An 11,855-nucleotide genomic window follows, 5' to 3' on the forward strand; every position below is an offset into this window, starting at 1 on the left:
AATGAATCCCTTTAATATCCTTTATTGCTTTAACATGCAAGTTTCATTCCCATTCACACATCTTTTTAGCTTAGTTTTGGATGCTTTGGACAAAATTTAAGGTCAATATTCGAAGAAAGGAAGGATTTTCATGGCTTGAGAAGGGAGACGGAGATAAATGACATAGATTTATTTATCTCCGTGTCTCTCTATGTCAATTATTCAAGGATATGTATAAAAAATTTTAAAGTTTGTATCACTGTCACGGAACTTCTTAATAATTATATATTCGCATTATGTAAATTACTCTCTCAAGGCTTTTAAGAAGTCTCTTTCCTTATCCATACGTTTGGCTGTGTGAACTTTGCATTTGCATGCTGAGAGAGAGAAGAGAATATTAAGCTAATGGCTGTGTGAACTCTGCATTTGCATGCTGAGAGAGAGAAGAGAATATTAAGCTAATGTATACACATCTCTCACCCTCTTCTTTTTAATCTTTAATCCTTGGGATATGGTGGCCCCAAATCTTATCTGAGGCATGAAACGACAAGAAGATAATGTATAAGGCAGTAAAGTGGGCTGAGCAGCAGCAGTAGCAGCAGCAAGCTATGGTATGGCCATTCCCACTTGTCGATCTCATTCAAGGCTAATGCAAATAAGAAGATTATAAGATTCCCCTAAAGTGGAGGGGTGATCCAAGATGCTCCCTTTATACCCTCCTCCTTTTGTGTTCTAAATTTGCTGAAGCTGCCACAGCCATCTTCATAGAAACCTGAATTGAATTATCATACAAATTCATCTTTATAATTTCTAGTTTAGTTTGATTTCGTAGGGCATCGCTTTACGAAAATAAGCTTGACAAATATTTTGAGTTACAAAAGTATAAGTTAAGTGGCTACAATTAGGTCTTATTTGGTATAAAGGATTGAACGTACAGGAGAATAATTTTTTACTATAAGAGGATTAGAAGGGGATTAGACATGAAAAAACTTCTCCCTTCAAACCATTTCGTGGAGAATTGGAATGAATAAGTTTTCTTCCCGAAAAATTCATCCCTTACTTCTAAGTTGGCAATTCTTTCTTCAACATATCTTTAAAGTAGTGGTTTATAACAATCGAGATCTCACAAAACACCCTAAAACCTTTTTTATACGAACGGGAAACGATGCCCAACTGAATACACTAAAAATTCTCTCTAGCATGATCACCATGAAGTTTTCAACGCTTTTTTGGGCGGCTGTCGTTTGCGGTGTCAATGTGCCCAACGGAGTGACATCTAACAATGGAAAGTTGTATACGGAAAATTGAGTTCCTTGGTCTTTTTCTCCTCGTTGCACTCTTATAGTTCCATAATTTTTGCTCAGCATCATCCGTAATTTTTTCTCTTTTCTCCTCAATCACTATTCCATTTTAAAAACAAATATTGCATACATGATTGTCTTGTTAAAAAGCGAAAAAAGTACAACACCAACGTGAAATAAATAGGTGAAATTTGATGAAACATATCCTTTCGAGTATTGAGGCTACACCCGTTAACAGGAGAATGAAAACCTACGTTTCAGATAAAGAGCATTTCAGTACTTACTTAGAACCGCTTCTTAAAATTGCACTTTTGCTTAAAAGCATTTTCAGTAGAAGGGCTTCTATTAGAAATAGATTCAAAATATTAACAAAAAACAGTAGGTGCTTCCAAAACTTATTTTGAAAGTATTTTTAGTTATTTTGAAAATACTTCCACATGATCACCATGTTATATACACACAATATAGAAAAAGTACAACTAAATATAGCTTCCAAGAAACTGATTAATTACACGCATAACAAGAAATCTCCTGGGTCGTGCAAGGAAAAAATATTACCAGCAGACCGAAATGGAGAAATCATCACATACTACAGACTCATAATCCTAAGGACTAATTACTACGAGTGAGCAAATCCTCTGCCAATATCAAAAATTCATTGCAGAAGCTGCGCACCCAACTTGACCTATAACGCTAAAACTCAAACTAAACACAAATATTACAGCATCACCACGCCTTTAGATAGCAGACCAATCAATCTCCACTGAAGGGTACTTCTCCAATCCAAAATTCTCAGCCTCGTCCCACTGAGAATCCGAGAAATCTAAGAAGGTAATGTCGGATTCCGGTGAAGATGACTCATCAGACGGAGAAGGCGAATATGACGACGATGGAAAGGCCTCCCATTCGCTTTTCAATTCACTTTTGACTGAATCATCCGTCTTAGCCTCTAAAGGAGCTGATACCACTGGCTTTCTCTCTGCCACAGGACAGGGCTCCCCTGTATTCCCCTGTTTCGTCGAATTAGCAGCCAAGCTCTGGCATATTGCCTGGAGCTTCGCATCGACAGATGAATGCAGGGGCTTGTAGTGGCCAAAGTCGCCGCAGACAAGGGCTCCCTGGTGCCTGAGATGGGGGAAATTGAGGCGAGCAAAGTCTCCCCTAAGCTTAAAAGCAGCTTTATCATAAGCCAAAGCAGCTTCTTCAGCGGTGTCAAATGTACCAAGCCAAAGCCGGGTTCGGTTCCTGGGAAGTCTAATCTCAGCAACCCATTTGCCCCAATGCCTCTGCCTCACTCCTCTGTAGAGCTTTGTGGGTTTGGAGGGAGTGCCAGCTTGCTTCATTGGAACTGCTTTGGGATGAAGCAGCTTAAGGGTGTGAGCAGGTGAGGAAGCAAAAGCAGAAATCTGTTGTTTTTGCTGGTGTTGTTGGAGGATCATTTGGGATTGGATTTGAAGAATTTGAGATGGGGTAAGTTGGTTAAGCCCTATAGCACCTGCTTGTGAAATCATAGGCGCTGAGAAGAAGTCAGGGTACAAGTTGAAGTTTTGGTTGTTCTGAGGAGGGTAAGTGTAAGAAGTGGAAGGAGATGTTGAAGAAGCACTTTTCATAAAAGGCATAAGTGCTTTCATGAGCTGATCTTCCCTCAAGGGATCTGATAAATCTGATGTCATTGTGCTGCTGCTGTAAAGATCTATGGATGTTGCCATTTACATTTAGTCACAAAAGAAAAAAATTTCTGAAAAACCCAACCTGTTTCTTACCAAAATCACAGAACAGGCAGATTAATTCTACAAATCAACAAGGAAAAAAAAAACCAGAAAAAAATATACAAGGTTATTTAAAGAAATAAAGGCTTAAATAAACAGCGAGGACCAAAAAAAAGGAAGAAAAAAGCTTAGAACTTTATAAGCTAAAAACAACGAGAAAATCCTGGATCTCTAATCTGAATTACCTGCTTTCAGAAATACCCTTCTGGGTTTGCTCTCTCTCTCTCTCTCTCTCTCTCTCTCTCTCTCTCTGGTGTTTGGCTCTCTTGTATTTCGTTGGCGAGCTGCTCTCTGTCTTATATAAGCCTCAAAGCCAACGAGTTTCTCTCTCTAAAGCCTCTAGTTTTCTCTCTCTAAGCACATTTTTCTTCCTTAATTAATCATTTCTGCCTCGTCAACTTCAAAGATGCCTTTGTTCGACATGAGAGTCCAATCATATCATAACACGTTTACATCCGTTGTGTTTAATGGATCTACACGTGTTTGCTTCGTATTTGTTACATTAAGTTGACTGTTATGTAAACTTCCATCAGGCAATATTTGGATTTTACTGCGCTTTGTTATTGAATCTGTACGACTTGCCGTTTCACTGCCACCTCCATGGGATTGAGCAGTATTGGTGCTGGGCTACTTAAACATTTGGTGCTCTACACCATTAGAACGAACGATTGCTAGACATCTATATCAAGGATTTTGATATCCGGATTTAACTTCGCTGCTGAAGAATTCAGCAGCAACTGCTGCTTACATCTAATTCCAATTGAATACGTGTCTGAGTTTTAATTAAAAAAATCAAAATTTGGATACGTGTTCAGCTAGGATTGGGTGTAAACAGCAGCTGCTGCTAAATTTGCAGTAGCCAAGTCCAATTCTTGATATCCTTACTCCGTTTCGCATATTTATTTTAGGTTAATTACACATAAGACGATTAACCCAAACTCGCAAAACTTTCAGAAAATCAATTGATTGTTTGGTGTACAATTTATTATACCGTCTTATCAACCAAACTCTACTAGCGCTCTGAGAGATTTCTCTTTTAAACTTTAGAATTTTTTTTCATTCAAATAACTTCCAACATGATATATTCAAGGTGATGACATGTTCCCATCAGCCCCACCTTAGGGTTTATATACCATGCATATATATATATATATATATATGTATGTATGTATGTATGTATATTTTAATTAGGATTATTCATAATTAATAACATGTGGATAAGCTTTTAAGTTGGTGCGGAGAAATGAGATTAGTGATATAGCTCGGTTGTTTGCATTTGGCTTTATGGTTGATTGGGTTTGGATTAGATTGGACTAGATTGGAACATATCGAATTGGATTGGTTGGAGGGCGCAATCAATAATTATGTAAGGAGTGACGACAGTTCGAGAGGGACAACATATCACCAATTGCGGCGCAGGGTTCATGCATATGATGATATATTACAAGGAAAGCAAGAGAGAGATGGATAGGCGTGTGGAGTGGAATTTGGATTCTTGGAGTTGCCCAAAGGCCAATTTGGCTTCATCACGCAAAGCAATGAGCCATTCCAAGTTGGAATTTCCAACCTGCCCCTCTACTTCAATTCACCATTCACCATGCAAATGTAGGGGCATTTCACCTTCCATTGATGATAAATTAATTAATCAAACACAATTTAGGGGTAGCTTGAGATTGTTGTGCTGTGAAAAAAAATTGTTATTTTTAGAAGTAGGGGTAGAGCTGTTTTTGCTTTCTGCTATTTTTTACCCATGATTTTGACAAAAATCACTTCTTCTTTTTTCATTTACCAAACACAATTTTAGCCCTAACTTATAAAAAGCTACTTTTAAAATAATTTCAACAATGCTAAACTAGTCCTTAATCAAAACGGTACGCCAAATCAGAAATTAGTGGCTTTAAAAAATACATTAGTAAGAGTTCAAACCCAAGTTGAAAGTTTCAAACGTTTGTAGCTCCATGCATTTATTGGTAGAAAATAACCCTACATCTAGCTAGTGTATACATAATCTTGGCTCTCATAATAAGTACTAATCACATTGTCACATGAGACTTATGAGAGGATGAAAAGAAATGATATTACAATCGGGTAGAGATAAGTTTTTGTTGACAGCCGAGCAAAATTTGACTGCATTATTTAGGATAATTGTGTAATATAAACGATAGACATAATTAAACAAAGTTGTATTAAGAGTTAAAATGTTGTGCGAGATTCTAGTAAGAAATAAGAGCTGAGTATATCATTTTCGTATGTATACTGTGACCGCGTCAAAGTGAAGTCCATCGCTTCTACAACACGTAATCTTTCTTTTTCAAAAAAAGAAAGAAAAAAAAAAAAAAAAAAAAAAAAAAAAAGATAAATTACATGTTGTATAAGTGATGGACTTCACTTTGACGCGGTCACACCTCGTTTCCTACGTGGACTTCACTTTGGAACTACACGGCACAAATTCACTTCTAGTTTGTATTGGAATTTGGAAGTCCTCCAACATTTGCTTCCATCCCCAAACAACCAAAACTTAACAACAACGTTCAAATAAAAAAACACCATAATCGCAACTCTCCAGATAAGAAATATAGAACCTTATTTTTCGAGTTAATATTACTATTTATTGATATTCGTTTTTCAAAAATGCTATATTTACTACTTATTTTTATCATCTATTTAATAGAGATAGGACCAACAGACACTGGCATATCTTATCTCTATTAGAGAGATGGTACAACTAAGTGATAAGTATAACATTATTCTTTGTATTTTCTTGTAAGTAAGAAGTTTCAAGTTCAAATGGAGGTGAAACGATATTCGAAAGATCACATTATAGCACTTCTGAAATAAAGATGTGACCCACTTGTATTAGTACGTCAAAATACCCGAATTTGGTACAATGTGAAGTATCAAACTGTGATTTTCCTAGGTTCACGCATTAAAGTATGAAATGAAGGGTGCATGAGCCATGTACAATGTAGTAGTACCAGGTGTATTAATCTGTACATTCATATTTGTATACAAATCCAACTTCGTTTACTTTTTTATTGTTTGTATGTATGCTAACGTTTTTAGACAATCGTACCATTTTTTTAATTTCTATCAAAGCTGTTGAGTAGGGGTTCAGAGTTTGGCAGCGCTTACGTCTCATTTGTGTCTTGGACTTCGGGGGTGATGTGTTTTCCCTTAATTTGGTCGTGTCTTAGCATACATCATTCGTCTTTCTCGACGGACTTGTGTCTGTAAGATGTTTGTTTGGTATAGGGGATGGGGTCGGTGCATGGCAGGGAGACGGTGCTTGAAAATTTTATGAGCCAATTTTATTGAAAATGAGATTTTGGATGCGGTTTTTAACCACCACGGTTTTTTTAGAACACGCTTTAATGATCAATGGTTAACAATGGCTTTAATTGGTGGGTTTACTAGAATAGGCATTAGTGAGATCACGGTTTTAGTAAATGATGCAGAGAAGGATAGGGATATTGATCCACAAGAAGTTTTTCAGTTTTTTATTCAAGTCTCTGACTTTCAATATTAATAGGGTGGAGTGTTGTTTTAATCTCTGAACTATCATCTCAGTAAAAATTAGGTCCCTAAATTATTATTTTTTTGTAAAATAAGACCTAAATTCATTAAAAATTGCTAACTTCATCCCTACATTATATTCAAAACTATTTTATCCAATTTTTCGTCAACTTAAGCCACTGGACACAATGTAATACCGCTATTTTTTTGCCTATAAGCCCACATTTCATATAGGTTGCAAATCTAACGTCTAATTTACCCTCCGAAGTTAACTTACACAATTTCTTATGAAAAACTACCAATTTACCCTTCAAAGTTAACTCCATACATTCTTTCTTTATGAAAAACTACCAATCTACCCTCCAATGTGTATCACATGCAAGTAACATGACTTAAATTGATGGAAAATTGAATATAGTAACTTTGAATATAATATTAGGGATGTAATTGGTAGATTTTTATAATAAAATGATTGATTTTTCTGGAAAAAATAGTTTAGGGACCTAATTTTAATTGAGGTGATAATTTAAGGACTTAATTTACCCATATTAATATATTAATGTATTTTGATATTAGTTATTTTCTTTTTGAACTTCAAATTGGTTTTGTAGTTGTCTATATTCATATTATTTTAAATAAAATACATGATTTGTGAGCTTGAAAATATTAAAACATAAAAAATTCAAAATTAATAGAGAAAATCATGTTTTGCCGTAAAAAGAATATGTACATATAAAAATAAGAAACATATTGTATACATACATACATACATACATACATACATATATATATATATACTCATATTGTTGGGGACTTTTAGGTCGAGGTGAACTTGGGTTTTGAGTACGTCCTCTCATCTCCCTTGGTTCATATTCGTACCAGGTCCTGGAATATCTCAAAAGAGTTAGCTTGTCTTAGGAAATACCCCTGGTAAGATCAATGACTCGAAGATAGCATGATCAGGATAATGACTTGCTCAAGTGAAACGAGGTGTGAAAGCTAGAAGATTACTAGTTTAACATGATAGAGAAAGGGTTTGCATGGTTGCATGGCATTGTTGGCTGGATGATTTGGGCTTCCCTAAGGGCAATCACAAGGCTTTTAATGGCCAGGATTTTCAGTGGAAGGTTATGGGTAATACTAAGGTTGCATGGACGATGATTCTTGAGGCTTAAAGGATGTTTCTGGGCTAACAGGGTCTTCTGGATATATTTCCAAGGTGGTGCTTCTTGGTTCTGTCTCTCTATTCCTCCTTCGTTTTGCTTAATGACTTATCTCCCTTTTTTGTAAGTGAAATGTTCTTCTTTAAGCTTCAAAGGGATCTCCTTTTGTGGCTTAGTCTTCTATTTCCTTTCTCCCTAGCTCTCCTACTATTTCTCTTTTGGTGTAAGGTAGCTGCACTATAGAAACCTACATTCTGCTTCTTCTCGAGGCGCAGCTTTCCCAGGCCAGCCTTCTACAGGCACTACTTCAGGTAGCGCGCCTCATGGCTTTCACGTGTTGGTTATATGTGCAAGCTAGGAAGGGAAAGTCATCATTAAATGACTGACTTGCTGGGTTTAGAGTGCATTTAATGCTGGAATCTAGTTTAGTCCTAACTAAGAGAGTTGGCTTGCTAGGGAAAGAGGCAAACTAGGTTAGTTCTCTCTCAATGCTTGCCTACGTGAAATGCAAAGGGTATGGGCTTGGATCCTTCTCAATGCTTGCCTACGTGAAATGCAAAGGGTATGGGCTTGGATCCTTAGGCCCCCAAGCAGCCCAAAGTCTTCAATAACCCCAATTTCGCATAGGCACAGCAACACCACAATTCACTTGACAAGCCCTAAGCATGTGACTTGGGCTTAGCATAACTAGTGACTAGTATGAAGAAGCTTGGCATGATGAATTGACATGAGCATGGATTGATTTGTAGAAATATCCGGCTTACTTACTGTGGCGTGGCATGCTTGTAAATATATTTGCTTCTCGATCCCGCACCTCGGCATGTGTTTGGGCTTTAATGAAAGCTTGCATAACAACTGTGCCTTAAGATTTAGTTAGGTTTGTACATGACATTTTTGGGACTCAACACATATGTACTTTTGTCAAACCAACAAAAAAATTAATCTACCATAAAACTTTTAGTAGATTTTTCCAATCCTAAAACATGGTTACATTCTTTAAAGCCACATAATAATAATAATAATAATAATAATAATAATAATAATAATAAACATTATGCTTAAAACATGATAAATTTCTTCAAATAAGCTTTCATGGACACATTCTCAACTCAAACAAAAAAAGAATGTACCCTACAAAGTATGATTTCTTAAATAGTAATTCATGGCTACAAACTCGATATAGGTACCCTATACTGTACCACTATCATTAGTAATATATATGAGTATATAACTCATGAGATGGTAATTCTTGGCTACAAACTCGATTTATGTACCATGACAAATAAAATAGGGAACGAATAATCTTTTGTAAAAGAAATTGAAATGAGATAATCCTGTTAATTGGCTAGGAATAAGTCGTTCAAAATAAAATAAAATATAATAAATAATATAATAAATAAAAAATAAAAACTTCCCATTAACAATTTTTCCAACAGCCAAGGCTATAAAATAGGGAATGAATAAATACTATCTCTAAATACCAAATAAAAATTGCTGACATTTAAAATATTTATCATTAAAATATGAAGTGAAAACAGTCAAGACACTTTGATCAAAAACTAGTTTCTCCTCTAAAAATTAAGAGAGCCTTACTTATAGAGACAAAAATACGTATCATATTTCACACAACTCCACAACATTTAAAACATTTCAAGGAGGGACAAAAAACCCAATAACATAAACCCAAGGCCAACCCAAAACGGACCGACTAAATTAAGGCATGTGCCCCTCGACTATAACCATTAATAAACGGACACATTATCCACTACACAACAAAAAATCATAAAAATGAACCGGTTTCCTTATTCAATACTGCAAACTGAGGGTTTCATCTTCCCCAAACCTATCATTTCAAACACTATCACGCAAAAAGATCTTTCGCAAAAAAAAAAAAAAAAAAAAACCCTAAAATCTCCATAGATTTTGACTGTTTCAAGCTAGATTTTCAGTATGTGATACACACGTTCAGCCAGATTTCCAGAAGATCAATCTTCAAAGGTTTTTCCACCACTCAAAATCATTCTTTTTGCATGATTATATTTCGAACTCTGTCAAAAACGAATGCATTATCAAAGTTTTGGATGCATTATCAAGTGTTTTTGCACTTGTTTTTGCAAAAGACACTTTCAGAAAATTGTCAAAATCGCATGCATTATTAAGTGTTTATTACACTTGATTTTACAAAAAAATTTAGTATTTCAATGTTTTAGATGTTTCAGTTTCGCTTTTTCAGTTTATATGTATATTGATTCTTCAACAACATCTAGAAAAAAATAAATTAATATGCTTAATTTTGTGAGTAAAAACCTGGAAAAAAATAAATTAATATGCTTAATTTTGTGAGTAAAAACATTAACCATCTAGGTTGATGTTGTATTTTGTACTGATGCTGCACTTTGCATTGACGCTGCACTTTGTAAATTAATTATAGTTCTACTTTTTTACTGTAAATTGGTTCTGCACATAAATATGTTGTAGAAAAAGAATAAAGGAATCTACATCAAGCTTGTGTTAAAAACAATTATGTATCTACATTGTTCACTAATTGATGCTGCATATAACTTGTGCGTTAAGTGATACTGCATATAGCTTGTGCGCTAAATGATGCTGCATCTAGCTTGCGTGCTAAGCATCTGCCATTTGCATCTAGTTTGTCATTTATATGGCTTCATATTATTTAATTATTTATTATACTCATTATCGTTTCATGTTTTTTATGAAGATGTTGCCAAAAGTAAAACATTTTGCAACCAAAAAGAAATCACCTCAAAAACCGCATGCCATAAAGCGTCGGATGACAGATGATAAATAAGACTGAATCGCATGGCCTTTGCAGAACTATTACAAAAGCTCAAGCCAAAACTTGATGAAAAACCAGAAGTCTTGGCATTCATATATAAGTCACCTTTTAATAGACTTATGAAAGCTTACGTAAAAGGTGAATTACAAATAAAGAAATTAGACTGAGATGTCATACATGTAGCAAATTGGTATGACGCTGAAAAAGGGATGTTCAAATTCAAAAATGGATATTGCAAAGTAAATGCTGATGATGTCCAACACATATTTGGGATACCAACCCGAGGCAGAGAAGCCCTTCAGCCAACAAGAGACTCAAGAATCCCAAAGCCAAAAGAAAACAGATTTGTTGATAAATACTTCTTAGAAATGACAAGAATCAGTAGAAGAGAAATTGCACAAGCAATTCAAGTTGCATTTGATACTAGGACAATAGAAGAGAATCAAGATGCAACATACCTTATAATTCCATATTTGCTTAACACAAATTTGCTTGGGAGCTCAACAGAGAAACTCCGTTGGAGTTTGGCCAAGAATTGTAACTCCATCAATAACATAAATTAGTACAACTGGGCCAAGGAAATAGCAAGATACTTAATGGAATCAATTGATAGAACATAGAAGAGGAAAAGAGACAAACAACCAACTATCAATGGTGATGTTGTGCTTTTACTGGTAAGCAAACAAAAACTAATAAAAAAAATTAGTTTTTGTCATTTTACAAAAATATACAAAATCTTTAACTTTTATTTTGTCTACAGTATTGGATTTGTGATCACACCCCAATCATCAAACCAATAGAAGGAAAAGAGAAACGCTTGCCAACAGTAGCAAAGTGGGAATTGCCAGTTTTGCATGAAAAAATCTATAAAGAAGCAAATGAAAATTTAGAGGTAAAGATGATATTGCATATACTTTTATGTAAAATATGATTCTACATGTACTTTGTGTGAAAAAAAATATTCTGCATATGCTTATTGTGTGTTGTTTTCAAAGTATCAAAAAACATAACCTTTAACCCTTTCACATATGGACAATGCAAAACCAATTGAGGAGTTAGTTGAACAACGATCAGAAGATGATGATGATGACGACTTTGTCGATCCTCCACCTGCATCAAAAAAGAGGAAAATTGATACTTGAATATGATCCTGCACAACCTCCACAAGATGATCAAGTTGCTGGAAAAAAAAAGATGACGACAATGATGAAAGAAGAATATCAGGCAAAATGGCAAAAGGTGATGCTGATGATGAGATGGATAACGTTCAATAGTTAGAACATGATGATGATGAAAAAACAGTTTTAGACGTGTCGTACAAAGGCAATGA

At 35.2% G+C, this 11,855-nt stretch overlaps 1 protein-coding gene across 1 annotated transcript; it reads right to left on the reverse strand.

Moving 5' to 3' along the window:
* Positions 1–1,745: 1,745 nt before the first annotated feature.
* Positions 1,746–3,315, reverse strand: LOC137733387 (ethylene-responsive transcription factor ERF060-like). Its single transcript, XM_068472543.1, has one exon. The coding sequence runs from the start codon at positions 2,987–2,989 to the stop codon at positions 2,018–2,020; it is 972 nt and encodes a 323-aa protein (XP_068328644.1). The 5' UTR covers positions 2,990–3,315; the 3' UTR covers positions 1,746–2,017.
* Positions 3,316–11,855: the final 8,540 nt, after the last annotated feature.

This window comes from Pyrus communis, chromosome 1 (genome assembly GCF_963583255.1).
Source record: "Pyrus communis chromosome 1, drPyrComm1.1, whole genome shotgun sequence".
In the NCBI taxonomy this organism is placed as follows: Eukaryota; Viridiplantae; Streptophyta; class Magnoliopsida; order Rosales; family Rosaceae; genus Pyrus; species Pyrus communis.

What these genes read in the sequence shown, in the direction of transcription:
- LOC137733387 (XM_068472543.1), bottom strand. Translation starts at nt 2,989, where the DNA reads ATGGCAACATCCATAGATCTTTACAGCAGCAGCACAATGACATCAGAT.